Here is a 22,825-nt window from a genome sequence, read left to right as displayed (position 1 = left end):
CTCCCATATGCGTGACAACTTTGCTTGAAATATACAATTTGTCATCTGATAAACTTCGACGCGGTTCTCCGTGACTTATTTCCCCCCGGTGAAAGAGCCCCTTCCGCAAAACTCTCAGTTTGGTCACTCGCCGGCACATGCAGAGATTCCTGGGGTGCCTTGCGGACTCACCGTGGAAACGACGATCTTTACGAAGACGACGGAGGCTGGCTCATCGATTGTCCGCAAATTCAATTATAAGAAGTACCTCCTTTATGGCATCTCCTTTTCGGCCTCAAAAATCCTCAGATAACCACCTCCGTTTGTAATGTGGCAAGCGGCTCGCTCACTTGCCACCTTGTGCCAGATATACACTCGCTGTCGCCATCCACAGTCTCTTGCAATTGCAACCGACTCTAGCCGCTGACATGTTTTCCTTTAAACCCACTCGCTTAAAATGAGAAGAAATCGCCTTTCTCCTTCTTTTCCTTCCACTGGTAACTCATTTTTGTCGAAAAACCCACCCTTTCTCTCTTGAAATCCCTGGAGATGTTATCTGTCTTGCGTTTGATGCTCTGCGAGTCCACCGACTCAAACCGTCGTTCCAAACTTGGCATTGTGTCACCTGTCCTCTAACGGGTTTGCGTTATCTCTTAGTCTTCTGTTTCGTCTTTTTACCAGATCTGATCCGAAATCCACGCGGGGGCCCGTGGCCCTGGACCGCTAGTTTGCCGATTGGTATTCGCAGGTTCATTTCGTGCTCCATGGAAAAACAGATAACGGATTTAGTTTTTTTTAGTTCGGATGGAGCAGGGATTTCATGTGACTTCTCTTCTTTTCTAGCCTGTCCGATTTACACGACCTCCGACTCGCGGGCTCCGGGACGCGCCACCCCGGTACGATGGGGCTTTGCCCCTTTCCAATGACACCTGTCGTTTTTCCTTTTTCATTGACTCTTTGCGGCAATCTAGATACGGCGTAGACAACTGAAGTTGCGGTTCCCTTTGGTGTGTCAAAACCTGTTCGTATTTTTTTCCTCGTTTTGTGCTCTCTGGATTGCGCCCTGACCTCTCCAGGGAGCTGTTTTCAAAGGCTCGGTCTCTTTCATTTTCTCCGCGTTTTGTTGTTTCCTCTGTAAACGAAAATGGGAGGCACGGTTTCAACCGAAGAAAACAAGCAATGGGCTTTGGAAAAAGTCCTCTTCTTCGATCCAGAGACACGACCGGACCCTGATGAAGGTGAGATTCGAACGAGTCAGATAAGCGCGTGTTTCCGCGAAGGAAACAGACGAACATCAGATCCTCACCTTCTCTGAGTTACAAGTCGCACATCAACTCTAATGAGAACGACAGGCGATGTGCAGTGTAATTATAACGAGTATCAGTTCAGATACATGGACATAATTAGTCCCTGTACGGTTTCCCGCACAAGCAGCGGTTTTCCGGTTCCTTACAGCACCGGTGTATCGCATGGACGGTTATCGCACTACCCGCGGCTTACTGTATTGTTGCACATTTCCATTTGTATTGCCTCTTGAAGCAATCCCAGCAACATAGTATGCTAGACAGCTCCATCCAGGTACGGTGTGCGGTAGTGCTACGAACCTGTGGACGAGTCGTTTGAGATATGTGGGTGCGATAGTTGCTCCAGCTCCTAACAAACCATTCGACAACCGTATTACAGCCTGTGAATTCCCCATTTCGTCCGTAGTCGTTTCTTGTTTTCACTTGGCGAATAGGCCTAATCCACTACCGCATACTTTCCACGGCCTACGGTGTCCTTACAGAGTTAGATAGTTTCGGTTCTGTTGTTTTTATTGGTGTCAATACGCGCTCGAGTTCATGTATCGTACTCAGGGAACTGTGGATCAGTTTCAGGAACGAAGGTAGAGTATTGAATTAGACACTTAGGGAACTTCGCTCCCATTATAAAGGATCAAAAAAGACCCCCACAGGCATGTTTCCTGCCAATTAGTAATCCACTGCAGCGTGGCTGACTGCTACATTGTACTCGCAGGTTTCCTGTTTATATAAACTGTGCTTTTCCTGGTTAACACTTCGAGGTGGTTAAGCATATTTTACGCTTGCACTTATAAAACATATTTCAGGAGGCATGCCTCGCATGCGTAGGCAGGCACAGCTGCGCGTGTCGGCATTTCTGTATCCGTCTGGCGCTGTTCACCAGGCGTTCGTTTCCGGATCTACTTAAAGTGGGACTTCACGTTCCGCCGTAATACACTTTTCTAAAGAGCACCCTTAACATATGAAGGAAATGTCGATAACGAACTTTCTTGCGTGAACAACATAACACCGAACAAGATCGAGTTGAGTCTACGCTTCACACTGCATACATTTGAACTCGCCCGCCACTCCGTCTGCTTGCTGTTCTCTTCCTAGTCCTTCAGGGTAGAGGCGGCGCCGGTTGCGTCAAGCGATTTACGCCCAGCAGCGCAAAACTCTGCAACCGAAATTTCTTGATTCGATTTTTCATTGACGGCAAGGGAAGGGAATTCGTTTTGAAGCTCCAAAACCAACCCCACTGCCGCTTGCTTCTCTGCGACAAATCAGGGGAACCTATCAAGGAGATCCGAACAACTCGAATCAAGTATATTCAGCGCCAGAATGTGGTAGGTCTTGATCCCTGCAAAGTCAGACGACCGCGTTGTTGCGCGTTTCGTAAGTGAAAAAACTCTGTTCCACTTGGAGTTTTACGGAGGTGGAAGATGGAACCGTTGTCAAACGCTGACCTCTACAAACCTCCCTCTTCTGGCCCATATACACGACAAGAAGATTAAACTCGTGACGAGAAAACCGTTTGCGGGTCTCATGGAGGAGCGCATGCGACGGACACCTCAGAATAGCCGTCTCGGGATCTATGCGTTATAATGAGACTCTACAAATGTGGCGTCGAACATGCCTAACTAGACACGTCTGCATGGACAACTACGCATTGGATTAAGACGTTCAGTATGTGGACTTGCATGCGTCGAGGTAGCTCCCCTCACATGCACAGCTCTGGCGATTGAGAGACGAGTCTACCTTCCCAGGCGTGACGATGTATCCTCGACAGGGCTCATACATGTGCATGTTTCAGCATGTGTGAGCATTATTTAACAATTCCACGGACATGCGGATTACAAAGTCGCGTCTTCAGACCGTACACGATAGACAGCACTTTGTCCATGTCTCTAGTGGATAGAACAGGCAGAAAAGCTTACATGCATGGGAAGAACTAGCCGAGGCGTGGCTGCATTTCTTTGTCTCTGCTCGCGTGAGTGGCAGTTTGCCCACACAGAAATCCTCCACATGACATAAGATGTGCACTCAAAGGGAGTCTTTGAGGCGAGGGGCCTAACTAAAAGGTTTGAGTATAATATCTTGCTGGTCTTCGTGCTTGCCTGGAAGCCGAACATATCATTACTGTTTGTTTAGTATACGCGTAAAATCATTCCGGTGATACGGTGTAAGAGCATAGCTAATCTACCATTTACGATGCATGTTGCTTAGTGCCCCCCTGCGCGTTTCCGATGCAGAGAGTGGAGGTGTATGTCAAGACAGAGAGAAACGAGATGTCGTCCTTGTCGTTTGATTTCGAGAACGCGAAGGAGTGTGACCTTTTTTCAGAGTTTTTTAAAATGCTCTTCGGCATACAGGTGAGCATCAGTGCCCTGAGGTCGAGCAACAAGGCGTTCTCGGTGTCCTTGCTACTGAAGGCCACAATTAGGCAATCATATTCTCATCATTAGCTTGAAATGTATCAGGCTGTCTGGGCCGCGTCCCAAAAGTTGTTCTCAATGTGTCCTGTATTTTTGTTCGTTTCTTTGTCACAGGTTCACCATTTCGGCTTCCGCGACATGGGCAGTGGAATGGCAGGTGAGACGAGCTGCTGTGAATCGAGAGATGCATCAAGCCGTTTCTAAAATTATCTTATTGTTTTCTCTAGGAGCTGGTTCTGAATTGATCCCCGCGTCTCCTCACTCTTCTTCCTCGTTCAAGGTTTCGTTCTTGCGCGCATTGTTTTCCTCGTCAGTGGACGATCCGGCCTTTCGTGCGGGCGCTTTGAGGGCGACCGAGGACGCAGGAGACGTATGCGAGAAATCACAAAACTCGTTGTTTTATTGTTTGTCGGCTGCGTTCAGAGAACAAGATTGTTAACACTCCTGCCTCAGAATTGATTACTCTCTGATTCCCTGTTATAATAATCTATTTCTGAGTTGATTCACTAGAAGTGCTTCTCTTTTTTCGCTTCGCTCACGTGTAAAGCGTAGTTCTGTGCTTTCAAGGATGGGTCGTGTCGACTATTCACGATTTCGACACGACCGCAGCTCGCTGCCCTTGGTTTTTCACTCAGCATATGCGTGGATGTCTACCAGTATTTATCTCTGCTTCAAGACTGATCTCGCGGCCGATCTTCTGTGGTGCAGACTTGATGAAGAACGACGACGGCTCCGATGACAGCGATTGGTCGGGAACCGATGAAGACGATTACGAACGCCGACAGAAAGCGCAAGCGTAAGGAAAGTGTCTTTTTGCACACTTGCGTCTAGTTTCCTTTCGGAGGCGGTTGAATCCATGCGAAGCGGAAGAACTGGATTCGCCAGTTTGCGCAGATGCTTTTTAGAGCGTCCGTTCGTTTTTTGTGTGGAGGGTGCCGGATGCCTCAACAACCTGTGTTCCTCTTTTTCCTTTTTTCTCTGTATCCTTGATCAACCAGCATGCGCTGTCCTGCTGACGAGACAGTTAATGCTTTCTGCCGTCTCAAAAGATGAATGCTCTTCTCCTTTCAGTGGCTTTCTCTTTGTGCCTCTCCCCTTGGCCCAGCGACCCTTCATAGGGCCCCCCTCCGCGTCGGGTGTATCTACACATGTGATCGGCTTCACCTCGTCTCGTAAATCGGATTCGCTCTCCGTGTCGAGATTTGAACTCTGCTGCCGACCCACAAGGTTTTCCTGGGAGGCTGGAGGCCGCTTCTGTCGAGACGAAGAAACGATTGTATCTCTTGCCTCGTTGTTTCGATTTGTCGTGCCATACAAAGCCTCTCGCTGCACAGGCCAAACCACATCATTCACTCCTGTCTTCGTTTCGGCGTTTTGTCCTCGTGCGCTCAGTCAACAACGCCGACAGAGAAAAATGGCTCTTCAGAGACGCACGGGATGTCCGCTACACGGAGATAAACCTTGTGCATGTGCAGTTGAGAGGCCCACCATAACTCAGGGTGTAAGGAGCATTGGAGTTCTGTTCCCCGTTTCTCCACCTCCTTCGGCGCTCCGCGTTTTCTGTCTTCTCGTCTGCAACAAAATTTCCTCTTCTGCCCTACACGCGTAGAAACAAGCCCATATCTCTGTATCTGTAGACGATCGTAGCGTGGACACAACTGTATCACTCTCTGCGTTCATGGATGAAGACGCTGCCTCCAGTCTCGTTCTTGGAAGAAGGAGCCGAACAAGGAAAGAACCTGAGGGAGAAGAAGAGAAAGAACGAGAGAGAGAAGAAGGGGGCGAAGACGAGAGAAGGAGAGAAAGAACGAGAGAGAGAGAGCAGGAGGACGAAGAGAGCTAGGACGCGAAAGTGATCTAGGGGGAGAACAACCAGGAGAACGCGGGAGGGTCCAGAAGGAAGAAACTGAAGTCAGAATGATTGTTTGCGCGTTTTTGTATGACATCTGAGGAGCTGCGTTATCGTGCGCTTTTTTTCAGGACGATGAGTCATCGTCTTCTGAAGATGAAGTCCAAGCCGCATGGTCCAGTCGGTTCCCTGTGTCCATTGAAGGAGTCTGCGAGTCTGGTGAGACAAGACCGACGAGGGAAAGGAGGGACGGGAGGAGAGAGGAAGCATGAGAAAGGATACAGATAAAGAGGAGAAGAGAGAGAACAGTCGAACGACGCTCATGCTCTTCTGCAGTTGCTCCTTCTCTCTTCGGTCGTTTCTTTGTTGTCTTCTCTTTGTTGTCTCTGTTGTATTAGAGCACACGTTTCAGCTGGATTTCTTTCAACTTTGATGATCACCTCAACGCGGGCCAACCGGGCTCTCGAGATGGACGTCTGTCAGGTCTGGACAACTTTCTTCGTTTCACATTCTACTCCGTTTGACCGTTCTGGCCTCCCCTGCGTTCTGGATTTCACCCGTCTTCCAGGGAGCACTGTGCGGATGAAAGATCTCACAGCTCGACTGGTGAATAAGGCGCCTGCTCGAGTTGTCGAGTGGTTTTTCTCAAATGAGCCAGGGAAGGATCCCTCCTTTCCAACAGTGCCCATAAAGACTGGGCTTTCCTTGAGAATCGAGGAACGATACGTAAGCCAGACAGCGACACAGGGACAACGTTTTTCTGCAGAAGTCGAGATGTTTGCGCATTCTCTTATTCCTGTTTTATCATCCTGAAATCAAACGCTCTTCACTGCGAAGACCCGCAGACACTCGTGTCTCCCAAAACGTATGAAATCCGGTACATGGAAAAGGACGGACTACGCTGTCGAACGAAATCACTGAATCCGCATCTTCATGTGTTGACGTAAATGCACATGTGAGTGGAAGGAAAACTTGTATATGCATCCATTGGTATTTCCTTTCCTTGCACCGAGTCGCATACGTTAGGGGACATGGGTCTCTTGTGTGTCGTCTACATGGATACTGAAAATGAGTGCGAGTCGGTTTGAATGGTTCCGTTTTTTGCGGCTGTGTTGGGTGCACATGCTCAGCCCACGAGGCGTTTTAGACGGCGGCTTTGTCTGGGAGGCTGGTGGCTTTGCGTCGTGTGTCGAGCTTTGCCAATCCAGACAGATGAGGTGTCATGCATGCACTCCGGCCTTTGTTTTCTCTCAGGTAGGGAGCTCCATTCAAATTCGAGTTGCGCGTCGCATGGAGGGGTCGAACTTGGCCAATCCGTTCGTCTACTCTGTTGCGGTCAAAGGCCCTGTAACTGTCAATTCAGTGACCGCGAGACTGATGCTGGAATACCTGGCCGAGGTAAGGCAATCTGACGAAGGTCTCAGAAGAAAGGCGATGAGTTGCGGCCAGATCTGCCTGTCCCGTTGAGTCTAGAACCAGAGTGTTTTCCACTTCACTGGATCGCAAGTAAATCAGACGTTCTTCTCAGCCAAATAAGGAAACAGCTAGCCTTCTGTCCTCGCTGGCAAGAGTCTCCGCCAAACGGTAGCGAGACCTTCTTCAAAACAGGCAACCATGCAGACTCAGTCCCCCTTCTCCTTGCGGTGGGCGTAGTGGTTCAGTCTCGTTTCACTGTCGCAGTTGGACGTCGTCGTCTCTGCAGAATAGGAGTGTGCTGTGTTGCTTTTGCCGAGTCGGCGGTCCCGCGGGGGCCTCGTCGCCGACGCCGTCTGTAGATCTGGGCTGGCTCTGTCTGTGTGTCGAGACGCATCTGCGCGCTTCCGATCGTTACCAACGCGGTTTGAGCGCGTTTGACTCCTGGGGTGGTGGAGTGGCCTGCTCCCGCTGTGAGACTCTCTGACGATTGTTTTGCGGCGCGTTGGCGACTGATACGCACCTCCCCCTCAGAGCGCCATGGCCGCGGTGCACGACTGGGTTCGCTGTTCGTCTCAAGAGCATCTGAACATCCACTTCTGAGGGCCTTGTGGGGTTGAGTTGTCGACGTTGAAACGCCTTGGAAGAGAACCGAGAGGGTCACTCTCATATAGCGACACCGAATTGTACACTCGTATTCCGTGTGTATGCGCATCTTGACATGAGGTGCTTCTGGAGGTATCCGTCTCTCTCAGGAAGGCAGGTGCATGTTCAAATGGGCGTTAAGAGGGAGAGTCGGCCTTTCGCATCTCTGTGGCGTTTGCCTCCGGATCCCTTCATAGAGGGGGGATCCGTTAAGGGTCGCTCGTCAGGTGTCTCCGTCGATTTCCGGTTTTCTTCGACGCAAATCTCCGGAGCGTCTTTGCATTCGCAATTTCTTCTTTTGTGCTGGTTCGTCCCAGACTGAAACGCCAATCGAAGTGACAATGACGAATCAGTCGCTTCACACCCTCTTTGACCTTCCCCCAGACTGTGTCGCAAACACCAGACCTTTCTTTGATTCGACGCTTTATCTCACCCGCTTAGTGAGTCACTTACAATTGCTGTCTGTCTTGACATCTTTGTGACTACTTGCCGGGAGAGAGCGTTTTCTTGCTATCGCTGGTCGCCGTGACTTGCTTGTTGATGGATCAGCGTGTGTATGTCTCTTTCTATTTGTTCATAGGGTTGCACTGTTGCACACGAAGAAGTGAGGGTGTCCTTGGGCTCTTGCCTCAGGTCAAACATACGTTCGCTGTGATATGATCAAAACACGATGTATTCAATGTGATGATTTCGTACGTGGATTTGTCGTGCCTCGTGCGTCTTTCGCCTCGATATGTTCTTAGTCACAGGCAATTCGTCTTCGCGTTGATTTGGCCTACATCTGGTCTGTTACGGGTATGCTTTAAACGTGAACTCATGCTTGTGCGTTTCTTCTGACGTAACGTTAAATCTGCTTTTTGTATCTGTGCCTTGTCTCCCACCGTTGACTTCGTTTTCATACGCAGTTGCTCAACCGCTTGTCTTTCTTGAGAGTGTCATCTCGCCTACGTCGTCACACGACTCTGTTTCAGATGCAGTTGTGTCCAATTTCCTTTTCTCCGCGCTCAATCACAGGGGCTCGCTTTCAGGGCAAACGTTCGCGACCTTGAAGATCCTCTGGAAAGAGCGATTCCTTGGGAGTTTTTCTACGTCACACGGCCGGAACCGGATGAACTGGACTACAGAGAAGACGACATCACCATGATTTTTCATATTCTCAGTTACTCGTAAGTCTGTGCATTAAACAGAAGAAGCTGCCTCAATGCTCTACTTGTTTACTACTCGTAGGTCGCTGCATGCGGTCCCGAAGCCAAGCATGTTTCCCGGTGATTCCGCAGGGCGGCATTGTTCTTCGCCATGTACTGCGACTCTCCGGCGCCTTTCGCACCACTAACGTGACTGGGAGGGATGAAAAACAGTGTTTAGGTGTCTTGGGATCTCGCCCTGGACCGATTGTGTACACGAAAAAGCAGAAACTGAGGGCGCAGTGTGCCGCCACCACACAGAAGGAAAGAGGAGGTTCATTCATTCGAGCCCCCCGTGTCTTGAATTGCTTTGCTGGGTTCTGCGTACTCCACTCTCGTCGAGATGACTTTGACTTCTCGTTGTGCTTCACTGGAGAGCAGTCCCTGATGGACATAGCCCATCAGGGGGTCTGAAACGCGAGTATGCAGAGCCGCAACAAATTCCAATGCGAAGAGTCTTCGCCAAGACGCCTCTGTAGATCCTGTAGCATCCGCATGCGGGAGTGGCGAACTTGGCAGACGCGTTAGAGTCAGAGTTTCGAATGCTGAGAGAGCACGTCCCTCGTATCGTTTGTTATCGAAAGCATCTCACCTGTTGGACGTCGACCACGGACTTAATGACGCAACTTCGTGATTCCTCTTTTTTCCGTTTTTGTCGCGCTCCGGAGGGCGCAGAGAACTTGGGATTCTCTGTTGATGTGCCTTTCCTGCATTCGTGGCGTCGTGTCTTCGATCCAGGAAAAAGTGTGTTTCCCTGTCCTCTGCATTCGGTGGAAAGAGTTCAGGTTCTGCCACGTATAGAGCGACAGGCGGAGGAATTCAAAGAAATTCTTATAAAGTTTTGGATTCCAATTTTGCCCGTTGTGGGTTATCTTTGTCTTTTGGATTCGTTTCAGATTCTCCGTAGCGGGCTTCAGAGAAACCACAGTGACAATCCGTCTGCCGTCAGAGAGTATTCGCGATGCGGTGTACCACACCGTTGTTTTTTTCCGGCTTCAAAGGAAAGTGACGGTACGCATGCATCTGTGCGTGTTCAGAGGCTGGAATGTTCATGTCGAACGAGCTCACGATAAAGGCTCCGCGCAGACAGACCTTTCCCTGTGTGTCTCACGAGCTGTCAGGATAAAGCTGGTTGCAGTGGGCTCTATGGTGTCCGTTCGTCTTCGCCGTGTTTCTCGTGCATTCGTTTGTTCTCGAGGGAATACGTTCTCTTTCTTGATGTGGGGCCGCTTATTTCCACGTTCTCTCTCGCTATCTCCTCACCTGCCTGTCTATCCGTTTTCGCTTCTACTCATATCTGCCGCCGTTCCTTCGAACCTAAGGCTATCTCTGTGTTGCCGCATATGCATGTATATATATATATATATATATATACATGCATTACATATATATATACATATATATATTTCTCTCCTGGTACTGCCGAAATGTGGATGCCAGTAGTCTGGCGTCTTTGGGAACATTATAGGACTTTGGTTTCTCCGTCTGGTCACTTTCTCCTTGGTCAATCTCCCACAACACACGTCATTTTCCTTGCTGCGCGCGAGTGTCGGATTTCGACCCACGAGAGCCTCTTTCTCTTTAGTCCTTCCCACAACCGTCGCAGTGAATTTTTCCTCTGTCTGTCTGCCTCCGTCCTCTTTTGCGTCGCTCTCGCCGCCAAAATGCCCCCTCCTCCAGTCGTACGAGCGATTTGCGCGCGATCTGGCGACGGGGAACTGCACGGAGATCAAGCATCGGTACGCCCGCTTGTGGACGGAGAACTCTTGGACGAGTTACGCGACTCTCGCGCCTTCGCAGGAGGCTCTGGCGCGAGTGGCGGAGGCCGCGGTCGCCGCGGGGCCTTACGTTCCCCGTCCCTCGGCCGCGGCGCGCCTACCTCGGACAGAGAGCAGCAATTGTACGCCTGGAAAGCCGAAGCAGAAACCGGCTCAGCCAGCAGCTCGTACCGGGAAAAGCGCTGCGGGGCGAGAAGAGGCGGAGCGGAAACGAGAAGCTCCGGCAGCGCGCGCGGGAGGGAAGCAGATGCCGGGAGACAGCGGCAAAGCAGAGACACAGGCTCCCGCCAAGCAGAGTGCCGCAGAAGCCGTCCGAGCAAGGCTCGCAAACAAACAGCCGAAGCGAGACTACAACGGCTTCGCAGAAGTCTTTGCGGAGACCGTGCAGACCAAACCCCCCCCTGTGAAAACTCCAACGAAAAAAGCTGGACCTCAGTGATGGGAACAAAGCGGCCACGAACGAGGCTCGAGAAGAGAGAGGAAGACGCAGGGAGGCAGATCTTGGTATTCCATGCGCTAAACCAGAGAGTTCGTCTGCGCTGCGGCTCCTCTCGTGCTCTAGAACCACCCTGGGAGGCGGCAGTCAAGACCAAAAAGGTTTTCCCCGCGTCGACTCGCGTTCGACGCCCTGTCCACGGACAGTGCACGGCACTGTGGTGCTGTTTGTACAGAGAGCGAGAAGAAACCTGCGCATGCACCTTAGGCCACTGGGCGTTTCAACAGACACGCAACACAGCGTGGAAAGACGCCTCGAGGCGAGAGTCGCACAGGGAGCGCCTCTCGCAATTCATTGCGGTTTCCATGGGGAGTTATAACCGAGGGTCGCGGCATTTGCCTGGAGATCTGCGACATTGCGATCGCCTGGCCCTGGGACCGGAAACGACCCGACGGTTCAACCCTGTGAATTCGTTTTAGTTAAATAGGATTAGGATTGACACTCCGAACCACTTGACAAGGTGACTTCGACTTCGTACCATTCTGTCTGGAGGTGAGAAATTCCATCAGTCAAACATGCGCATAAGGGATGAACTGGAAGCCAGCTGAATCTCCTAGAGCATCAGCGGCAAGGCCTGTGGCCCATCGTGCCGTCACAGAAGGACTCATTTCCGAGGACAGGTGTGCGAAAGAAGCTGCCGTCAAGACAGGAGAGAAAGCTTCTTCCTTTCTCTAGCGAGGGGCCTCGATGTTTTTCTGCATGCACGCGCCGCGCGTAAGGGCGCTCAGGGCGTCTCTCAGCATGTGTCTGCACTTGGCCGCGACACCGAAGAGAGCGGTCGACCCCGCCCACGAGAAGAAAACCACCGGCGAAAGAAACGGGAAGAATGGCAAGAACAATAAGTGTGACACACGAGTTGAAACGCGTGGTGCGAAACAGATCCTGAGTATGCTGAAAAGTTGAGTGAGAAAACTCCATCACACCAGACCAAGTGTCAAGACCCCACAGTCTGGAAAACCCAGACTCTTTTGTGAGTCTGCATTTCCCTGTTGGCGAGAAGACGGTTTTCTTCGCAGACGTACGACCACAGACAACAGCACTCCAAACTCTTCACTGTCTTCCCTCGTCCTCCGGTTCAGGCACACTGAACGCATCATGAGGAGTCGTGCTCAAACAGAGAGAGAGCACAAAAAAAACCGAAAGTGGCTGTCTCTTTGCTTGCCAAGAGCCGCAATTCACGCGGAGAGGAAGGTAAAAGATTGTGCACGGTGTCCCTCTTGTTTCACCCACCAAATTGTAAATACACAACGGTGAAAAACGACACAAACAGATGAAAAAACGTTCTGCGTTTGCCATCTGCGTCGCTCCCGCAGAAGGCTGCTTCCTTTCTTTGTACGCCGCCTCCAGGATCGACAGACAGTTTCAGGCTGTGTCTTCATTTCTGCAGTCCTTCTGTCGGTCTCAGGCTTGCCTCTTCTACGTTTAAAGGAAAACATTGGGAGCTGTGTTCTCGTCTCGGTCAGCCTCTTCTCCCGACATCAGTGAGTCCTGCAGAAAGCACTCGCAAGGTGACAGAGATAACTCAACCTAGACGACCAACCACTGCCACGAATACTCGTTCATACATATGCATATCACCCACATAGCCGCAGACGTTTTCATCAAAACGTGAGTGGAACTGGAGAAGACAACTCACTGAAAAATGCACAGGAATCTTCGTAAATAATCGTAAAACTCTGCCCACACACATACACACATTCATCTCTTAAGTTTCGGAGCTCGACGAGGTGCGTCAGAGGCGCCCTTGAGTGTGTTACACAACCAGTTGAGAGACCTGCAGAATTAGCAAAACACGATGTCCGGACTTCCCCCAGTGCAAGCAGAATAAATGTGCAGATGCAATGCTACATGGAGACAGATGAGTGGACACGGGCAAGCGCCTCAAAGGCTTGGAAGAAAGACATTCGAATCTCGAGAAAGCTACAAGCGACTCACCAGAGACACACACGATCTCCGGAACGTAAGACGCCATGCGCACCCCAACTGTTTTACAGAACGAAAGCAGTGATGCCACATGGAGCTCCCTTTCCGCTGGCAGCCTTAATGTCGGAACACGATTATAATTGACAAAACGATGCAGGTGCATGCAGGGAACACACACAAGGTCCTTGATAATGGCAGCATCCCTACGCCGGAGAGAGGCAGCGCACACATAGTCCGGCGAAAGAATATGAGCCTTTAAAGTTGATTTTCGACAGCCAAGTCTCCACGTTTCTACGCGTTGCCCATTACTGTTTTAAAACTTTACCATTTGTTTGGAGAATTCAGACAAAAACCTCCCCTGTCTGCACTTCGAGAAAACATGCACGCGCCCAATATGCGGACCTACCGGGCGTTTCCTCGAGACCTCGTCCTTGACGCTCGGCGATGCTTGGGACAGCTGAGGAGAGAGAGAGAAACAAATTAAAAAAGGGATTTAGCGTGAACACAAGTCTCGTTTGGAAAGACGTTTGCTTCCTCGGTAATGCCGCAAGACATCTCAGAGAGTTCAGATCGTCGCCGGACATCCTGTATAAGACCGCCAACAAGGATCCCTCAAGATGAACACCAGACTGAGGCACACACAGTAAAACTCGTTGAAATTCCAGCATGATGTCAAGACCCCAGTCGCCCAACGGTGTGAGGATAATCCGTGTGGCTTCCCTGCATAACACTCTGCATACAAATATATATATATATATATATATATGTATATATATATATATATATATATGTATTATATGTTTGAATAACCAGTTGTGTGAGCGTGTCACGTAGAGATCTTGATATTTGTGTGAAAGACGAGGATACGTCGGGAACGGAAAATGTGAATGGCGGACATGCGTCTTTCTCGGTCAGCTGGGTGGCGCGTTGCACACACGAAAAGGCTCCCCAGCGGGTGTCTGTACACTCGGTGCTCACCAGTTCCTTGGTCAAAGCTACCAGGCGGCGTGCCGTCTCTGCAGGCGAAAGTTTCTCGATTTTTATCGCCGTTCTTTGGACCCGTTCCTCGCCGTTGTACATTTCCACACGAGCTCGAATTACCACGCGGAAATAAACCTGTTTCAGAAACCCAGATTTCCAACGCATGCAAACAAATTCAACACACGAAGATACGCCGCCGACGTCTCAGTCTTCAGACATATATCAGACATACACTATATATATATATATATGGATTTGGAAAGACAAGAGTATCTAGCTGCCTGTATGTACGGAAACCGTCACAGATACGCATTGGATTTACTGAATAAAAATAAAAAACGCACAAACGCTCCGGACCCCATGAGGGTCCCGGTGACAGTTGGAACGCAGAGTGTCGGCGTCTGTCGCCAGGAGAGGTCGAGGCGTCTTAGCCGCTCTTGCACAGCCTTCCAAGAGACCTTTATCTACCACAGGTCTTGACGGACGTGAAGGACGCTCACTCTGCACATCATGTGGAGTAAAAAGCAACTTCTTCCAACACGGTGTTTCTCCACTCCACGAACGCGACTGTCAGGTGCGGCCACAAGCAGAGATGTTCTGCCACGAAGTTCGTTATGGGAGGATGGCTTTGGGTATCTCGAACGACGACGCAACGGCACCGTGTCTTCACAACAGTGCAGACGGAAGCGACGCGCCACCCCAGGCGCACATGCATGCGAAAACCGGACTCGCTGAGACACCGGGAAGTGCCAGTGCGACAAGGAAGAGGGCAAACGGCGACAGAGACAACGAAATTGAGAAAGCGAAGACAAGCGGGAGAAAACTCGGGGTACGTCAAGCCGCAGAGGGGAAACGCGACAGAAAGAACAGTGATAAGACCACATGACACCTTCGTCATTTCATTGATGTCAAAGTGGAATACGTATATATACATATATATATATATATATACATACATACATGTGGACCTATCTCTGTGTTCGTATCTATCATTCTATGTGCCTATATATCTGTATATTTTGTGTATATATATACACAAACACTTTGGGAAAGCGTCTGCGGTCAGAGTCGAGGGAGACAGACGAGTGCGGGGATCGCTTGGCGTCTCTTACATCGAGAGGAAGGAGACAGTCCAAGAGTTTCTCCTTTTCCTTCAGGGACCAAGTTTGGAGTTCGTTGGCCGGGACTCCGAGCAGCTCCTCAGCTGAAAACGAAAAGCGGAACCACCTAGGGCAATTCAAATCCTTTCTGCTGGATGTCGTGCCTCCACCGTGACTTGTGAAATCAGTTTTCGACAACAGTTCTTCACCACAAAACACCTCGCTGCCTTAACCATAAATCAAACACTCAACAGCAAACCATGTGAATATAAATATATATATATATATATATATATATATGTATAACATCGGTGACTGTGTATTATATATATATATATGTTTATACAGGCACCCGCATGCATCCGCACGTTGATGTGTGCATGCGTATTGACTGTGAATTCGACGAGTTACTGAGAATCAATGCTCCGCGTTGTTGCACGGAGAAGCGAAGCGAGATCTAAAACATTGATGTCGCTTCCAGGAATCAGCCCAACTAGACGTGTAGTTTTCTTCTCTGCCACTGCGCAGTGCTGCCCCGTTTGGGTCGGAGTGCAGATGAAAAGAAATAAATCTGGAAAAAGTCTTCACTCACCTTGATCCGCGAAACAGCGAATCGTTATGTTGCTTGTATGGTCCACGAAGTTAACCATCAACATGTAACGCCAGTCTGCCTGCGCCTGGTGAACAAGTCCGGAACACAGGCATCTTCGATGCGTGTACACTTGTCCACCCGAAGCAGCCTCCTTATTCCTCTCGGCCGGCTCTCCCAACCTGCCCCAGAACGAATGCGATCACCGTTCTCCTACGACAACTCCTGAACTCCGGTGCTTTGGTCCCAAGTGCGCAGTGAGCGAAAAGATGCGCAGAACTTGACAAACATCACTATCTTTGTATACAGAACAAACGGACATCACGATACAAACACAGACACATATATATTGGTTTATACATAATTATAATATGCATATATATATGTATATGTGTATATACTATTGTCGAGGTGACCACAGGCCGCATGTCACTGGATTTTACAGTGGAATAAAGATGCGTTCTTCGACAATAATAGAGGATCGATGCAGCATCCGTGGCGCGCACACCCGGGAGCGGCAACGCGTTTCTCTGTCTGGGATTTCCCCGGAACTGTCGACAGGACAGAGGCACCGACATCTTTTCTTAAAACGAGACACCCGACAGCACCTACATGAGGTTTGTCGCATGCGTAGCAGGTGTAGTCTCCCTCGCCGTTCTCCACGAGTTTCTTTCGACACGAACTGCATGCAGGATACATGATGACAGCCTGTTGAGCGTCTGCACCCGAAGTCCCCATTTGTCGATCTCGATCTTCGCCAGCGTCTCTTCTCCGCGCTCGCCAGTACACCCGACGAATCTGGCCAATAAAACTAAAGGCTCCCTGCAGAAAAACAAAACTCCCTTTCTCAAAAGAAAATCAAGATCCAACATATATGTATATATATATATATATATACAAATGCACGTGTCACCTCAGGCGGTTAGGATTAGAGAGGCGGCAAGTGACGCATGCATGCATTTAAATGTAGACAAATGCGGTGGAGACGTCCGGTTCGGTGCCTTTGCGTAGACAGATAGATTGCGAGACACAGTCAAAAGTGTGAACGTAGGGGAGACGCAATAGAGCGGCAGCGAGACAGAGGACGGCCGACGGAAGAGTCACATGAGAATCCAAATTCAGAGGGCTTCACTCGAATGTGGAGACTCACAAAGTGAATCCACATGCATGCATGCAAGCGTGAGAAAAGTGAATTTAGCGCTTGTCCGGCTACGCCAACAGTTCCAGCGTGACGAGACCAAACGCCCGCTGGGGAGGGGGGACGAACGAGGAAACGCAGAAACACAAGGAGCACAAAGAACACAACGACAAAGAAGCAGACGACCGCACGGATGTCACGAACAGGCGACCGAGGAGACAGGAGAAAGCGCGTAGCCGAAGCCTGAGTCTGGGATTGAAAAACCAACACAGAACGAGAAACGAACGGTAGACACACGCAGACAGGCAACAAGCTAGATCAAAAACTGTGGCGTGGGGAGACAGAAGAACCGAGAATCGACTCTTGTGCAAGAATCGTCGAGACGAAGAAAATCAAAGACGCTCGTCCCAATCGACTCACATCTGTCATTTGCTTGATTTCATCGACGCATTTCTCTTCCACGCGTCGCTTCTCGAGCGCCCCGGCGCCGCCCATTTCTCCCGTACCGCTGCGAGACATGGAGGCGAAGCGAACAGAGCCGCTGTTCTGAAAAGCAGAAAAACGCGTGAACGTGGCAAACCACAAAGACGAACTCGAGTCAGAGAGCTGTTTTCCAATTTCATCGGAACAGATGAACGAGAAAGGAGACCGCTTTTTAGAGGCAGCGGGAACGAGGCGCGCAAAAGACGCGCCGCTCACTGGACATACACTCCGCAAAGCAGGGCGCAAACGAGGCGAGAGGGACGTCAAACAAGAACCTCGAGGCGGACGTTTGTGAGAAAGCACTGGGCATGCATGCACTGGAGAACGGAGTCTCATTTCTGCGACTAGAGACGAGACACAGCGCATGCCCCACCTTCAGAAACTCACGCCGCAGCCGAAACACTCCTACTCACCTAGTATGCGCATCTACATTCATTCAGGCAATCATGTGCGCAGGAGACGACAGACAAAAACAGTTGATGGCCATCTACTAAAAAGGCATTGTCGGAGCACAGACGTATCCTTCCATATATATATATATATATATATATACATATACATGTATACATGTATACATACAAATATGTATCAATGTATATGTATACAATTTACATCTACAACAATGACGCATACGCAGATATCATATATCACCCTCACATGGAAAAAGAATATCGCGTATTTATCTGTATATTTCACGGTATATAGGTAAACACGCCGTTAACCATTTTGTGGGGTATAAAGGCGTAAGGTCTGACCTCTTTGTACCACTGAAGAAGGGTTTGAGAGTCTTTGTCCGCTCCTGCGAACGACTGGAGAGACGTCAGAATCTCGCCGCCCTTTCCCGTAGAGGCCTGGCGGCCGCCTTGCCACTCTCGAACTTGAAGACCAGTGAACGCGACAACTCGAGGCAGAGAGACGCCTTCCAGCGCATCCACCTGAAACAAGGAAACACACCTGCGAAGAAAAGAATGCGCGGCAAGTCCGCCGAACGTCGAGACGCAACCAAGCACTCCGGAGAAGTAAAAAAAGGATTACTGAGGACATGGAACTTCATCCTTCGTGTAGGGTCAGTTAACTCTTCAGTGTCAATACCTCTTCGGAAGAGCCACCCAGGGAACACAGGCACGTTCATCCATCCTTTTATAACCTCATTCATAGTCATTAATGGAGATACCGAAAACGACCGAGAGATCAGATGCTCGATAGAAGTTTCCAGAACGACGTTTAACAGCACTTGTCACACATACGTATCTCCGTACCCAGATACACACATGCATTCGCACAAATATACATATATATATATATATATAGATATATATATGCATATATAACGTTGAGGAAAAAGGAGGAAGCGGCCCAGGCATGGATAGGCAGTAGTAGAAATCGAGAGATGAAGTGTCAGGAGAGGAAAACAGAGATGGCGCGTCCACGTACCTGATTCCCCCAGAGCGAGATTTCCATTTCGTACTGCGAGCGATCCACAACTTTCACATTTCTGCGTTTGAATTCTTCGCCGGTTTTCTTCGACACGACGGAAGTGACCGGCTGCATGTACACACGAAAGGCACGAGAACATGAGAAAAAACGCGACATTCGCATCTCGAGTCGGAGCGGCTCGCCGCTGCGTTCCTTCTGCCCGCTTCGCGTCTCTCTTTCAGCCTCTCTAGTTCTCCGCGTTCGTCCCTCCCACTGTGCTGCCTTCGCCTTTTCTCCAGGCCTCCTGCCAAGCAGGTGACCCCGCGACCGAGAAGGCAGCCGAGCCTGGAGACACACGGCTGGGAAGGTCTAGATCTCTGTCCATTGCGCGTACAGGCGGAAAACTGAAAAGCAAAGAAACCTCTTCGAACTCTCACCTGAGACTCGACCACGACAACGAGGACATCTGCGAAGAAAGGCAACTCGCGCTTCGATTCTGCGATGTCTCTCAGACTCATTAGCGCCTTCAACCTGCGCAACAGCAAAGACGACGAAGGCAAATGATTCACCTTCTTAGACACAAACAAGAACCACAAAGAAACATGCTTCTCTGACAGCGAAACCCGTTGACAAAGCGAAGGAAAACAAGAGAGAACTGCGGACTCCGAAACAGTTGAAAAACAGGAAAGAAGGTCGTGTAGAATGTTCGCTCTGTTGCGTCTCCGACCGGACACTCCGTCGGCGGTCTAGACACTCCAGAGAAGGGCAGTGCAGGAATGGGAAGCTGAGCGATTCAGCAGTGCGGCGAGCGACTGAAACACACGAGCGGAGTGGACAAAACTCATTCGTTTTCACTCATAAGGCAAAGAGATCGGGCGGCGACGCTGAGCGGTAAGAAATGAAAACGGAGGAGACACTAAAGATGCAGCGATTTGCATGTTTCGCCTCACTTTCGCGCAGTGGAGATGTCGCCTTCGTCAGCAACTTCTGTGATTTCCGAATCGCGGTAAAATACTAATTCGTACTGGTGCCCGACCGTGTTGAATCGCTTGTTCGCCACTTGCACTCTGCCCTTGCTCATCTGATACACCTGGGCACGGAAACCACCCGGACAAAAAAATCAAACATTCTTCCACATAGACTCATTTACAGATTTATTGGTGCGTCCGCATGTCTATTCACTGAGTTAATTGCAGGAAAAATATGTGCATGCGTAGGGAGCTCGATGAGTTTGGAGACGGGACCGTATCAACAGGAGCATGCAGAGACTGAGGAATGTGTATCTTCGAAGAGCACGAGACAAGCATGCCTTCTGTTTGTGTGGGCGCAGAGAAGCATTTCAAAGACGAAAATGAGGCAACTTCTTCCTCTCAACCTCGAAGCCTCACTCAGAGTGTCCTCCAGTGTCTCCTGATTGTGTCCGATTTACACTCCCCTTTCTCCCATTTGTCTTGGATTCTTCTTGTCGGTAAACTCCTACCTTGCCTTGTTTGAGAACTGGACTCCAGTGCTCGGCAGCGTCACCCCAGAAGACCGCGCGAATTACCTCGCCCTGCGAACGCAGAGAAGCGAAAAACGCAGCAGGCAATGCGAAGGAGGGAGCTCAAGAAAAGAAGTGGACGAGGACAGGAACGCGTCCGAACAAAGGAGGACTTGCGCCTGTTTCTCCGCGAAGCCGGCCGAGTGAGGGCAAGACGAGAGCGAGAAGACAGACGATCAACAGAGATGAAGGAGGAGAATGAAAGCTTCAGGATCTCCCAGAAGGACACTACACATCTTCACAAAACAAAGGGAAGTTCGCGTCGACCAGAGAAGCGAAGGCGGCACAATGAGACAACAGCGCCGACTCCGAGAGAACGACGCAGGTGTGGAGGCGGCCGTGAAACTCCACCAAAGTGTCGCGACGACGGGCGAGTCCTGCGCTGCACGGCCACAAGGCTGGAGAACAGAACTGCGAGAAAGCTCAGGCCGAGGAGAAGCAACGGAACTCAACTGGGACGTCTTGCCTACCGACGCGTCTTTCAAGTCTGCTGTAAAGAACTGGCGCGCATTCTTCGTCGACATCAGATCCGTCCGCTCCACCACGCGAACTTTCAGACGCCAGCGCACGACGTAGGGGTTCAGAGTCTTCAGGCAGCAGTACTTGACTCCGCTGAGTGCACAGAAACAAGGACGCATGCAGTCGAGAGAACCTCAGGGAGAAAACCGCAGTCCGCGGACGAGTCCCTCTCTGATGTGAAGCGCCGCCTTCGAAAAAACGAGAGACAAGCAATTGCGAAGGAGAGAATAGGTGAGCACGATCAACCAAACACTCATGCCTCAGACGCGGAACAGACCAACAAAACGGCGAGGTTCAGATTCCTCAGCCTCCCAGTTCGTCGGGTGTATGTACACCTCAGGGGAAGCCTTCCGGGGCGTTCAGCCGCTCCAGAGCCTGTCTGCGCGATTCGCGTCCTCGACACACACTTCGGTGTTTCGCTACCATGCTTGCTCTCTTTGCAGTGCCGGCTACTTGCAACAAAAACTTTTGTTCTGCCTATTTCTCGCGGATAGGGCAGGTCCGCCCAGAGGGCAGACGAGCGCAAGAAAGTCTCGCGAAGAATCAGGCAGAGATGTCGGAGTTCCAGAGACGGGAGGCTCGGCCCTCTCTGGCCGCCTTCCGGTAGTGCCACCTTGGACACTCACCCCTGTGAGGCGACTTGTGCGGCCGTCATTTCGTCTGTCTTTTTCGTTTCTGAAGAAATCGGTCTTCTCCTCTCTCGGGTGTCTCCCGCGTCCGGTGGATGTCCACAGGGTCTGGATGGATACCGTGCTTGAGGCTCTGATCTCTTGCAGATGGAGAAAGCAAAAGAAAAAGCGACAGACGTCAAATCTGAGAGACGCACAGCATGAGGGAGCCGACACAAAGATGCGAGTCGACGCTTGTAGAGCACCCTGAAAACAAGTGGAAAAATGAAAGCGATGCATCAGAGGTGCGCGGAGAAACTGAGGAGTTGCACGACCCAGACACCTGGAGGGGAGCGGCAGCGACGTCGTTTTCAGGAGAGAAGCCTTCTCTTTTCGCACAGGACGGACTGGAGAAAACAGTGCAAAAAATAAAAAGAGAGAAGCGACTCCGGGGGAGAGAAAACGAGGACGGAGCGGCAACAGACCGGACGTGAGGAGGATGGAGGAGGGACGGAGACAGTGGAAGCGCGAGGACGGAGGGACGGGTCGACACCGTTTTTTTTCGAGAGAAGCAAGTCAGTGCATGCGCTGCCCAGTGAACAAAAACACAAGGCAACAAAGAACTGAGAAGAAGGCGAGAGAAGCGCATTCGCAACTTCTGAGAGGTGAGGTGTACGTACGCCGAGGGGGGCGGAGCTTGATGCAGGCAGTCGACGGCGAAGTGGCGCGAACGCAGAAGAGTGGAGGGAGACAGAGGCCTGGCTGTGTCTGAGAAAAAGAAGAGCGACTGAGAGAAAGAGAAGAAGATAAAAAGAGAAATGCAAAGACGAACGCCGCCGAGAGGGCAGAGGCGAACCCGCAAGGCACACGGCCGGGAGAGGGGGGAGGAGACAGCCGACAGCAACTGCTTTTCGACCGAAGAGAGGTTGTCTTCAACCTGCGAATCTGAAAAAGCGAATCGGAGAACCGGAGAACGAAAACAAGTCTCCTGCTGGAGTGAACTCGAGGGAGAGAAAACGTACCAGTAACAGAATGGCACGCAGAAAAGAAAGCGAGACACGCTTCTCTCAATCTGGAGCGGGCTGCTTGGATTCTTTTCTGGGGTGGTGAAAGCACACCTAGTCTTCCGGTGTGAGAAAAGTAGCCTGTAGAACTGTGCGTGGAACCTCGATCGGGGGAGTGCATTTCTGAACAGTCTGCGTCTCGAAAGGCAGATAAAAACTGGACTCGAAAACGCCCAGAGAGCAGAACTTTGTGTCTTTTCTCGTTCGTGTCATCCGGAAGAAGCAAGGGCGTCAGAAAACTGACAGCAACCCCCCTCCTGAAACCGCCGCCTCCAGTACGCTTGTCTTCACTGGCGCCACCGGCGAGGAGCGCGCGTTTGCGGACTTGCTGGCTTCTTTGAGACTGGACTACGCTTCCCCCTTGTTGAGTCTGGAGACGGGAAGAGGTCTACCTTTTCTTCAGTC

General features: G+C 50.6%; 2 protein-coding genes across 2 annotated transcripts; one reads left to right on the top strand and one right to left on the bottom strand.

Moving 5' to 3' along the window:
• On the top strand, positions 1 to 12,319 carry TGME49_203160 (hypothetical protein). The gene is made up of 13 exons (XM_018779241.1): positions 1 to 1,217; positions 2,376 to 2,605; positions 3,512 to 3,631; positions 3,809 to 3,851; positions 4,403 to 4,490; positions 5,087 to 5,195; positions 5,675 to 5,762; positions 6,112 to 6,269; positions 6,798 to 6,941; positions 7,919 to 8,041; positions 8,616 to 8,767; positions 9,682 to 9,796; positions 10,466 to 12,319. The coding sequence occupies exons 1-13, from the start codon at positions 1,124 to 1,126 to the stop codon at positions 11,000 to 11,002; spliced, it is 2,001 nt and encodes a 666-aa protein (XP_018637367.1). The 5' UTR covers positions 1 to 1,123; the 3' UTR covers positions 11,003 to 12,319.
• Positions 11,748 to 22,735, bottom strand: TGME49_203170 (OB-fold nucleic acid binding domain-containing protein). The gene is made up of 15 exons (XM_002367558.2): positions 22,037 to 22,735; positions 21,375 to 21,561; positions 20,700 to 20,841; positions 20,170 to 20,241; positions 19,640 to 19,779; positions 19,127 to 19,220; positions 18,708 to 18,818; positions 18,029 to 18,208; positions 17,211 to 17,336; positions 16,265 to 16,474; positions 15,656 to 15,740; positions 15,076 to 15,167; positions 13,961 to 14,098; positions 13,389 to 13,439; positions 11,748 to 12,547 (listed from the first exon to the last, which is right to left on the bottom strand). Exons 1-15 carry the CDS (start codon positions 22,539 to 22,541, stop codon positions 12,482 to 12,484), a joined length of 2,199 nt encoding a protein of 732 aa, XP_002367599.1. The 5' UTR covers positions 22,542 to 22,735; the 3' UTR covers positions 11,748 to 12,481.
• Positions 22,736 to 22,825: the final 90 nt, after the last annotated feature.

This window comes from Toxoplasma gondii, chromosome VIIa (genome assembly GCF_000006565.2).
Source record: "Toxoplasma gondii ME49 chromosome VIIa, whole genome shotgun sequence".
Taxonomy (NCBI): domain Eukaryota; phylum Apicomplexa; class Conoidasida; order Eucoccidiorida; family Sarcocystidae; genus Toxoplasma; species Toxoplasma gondii.
Note: the sequence above shows the minus strand (reverse complement) of the source record. Positions and strands in the feature narration are given on the sequence as shown.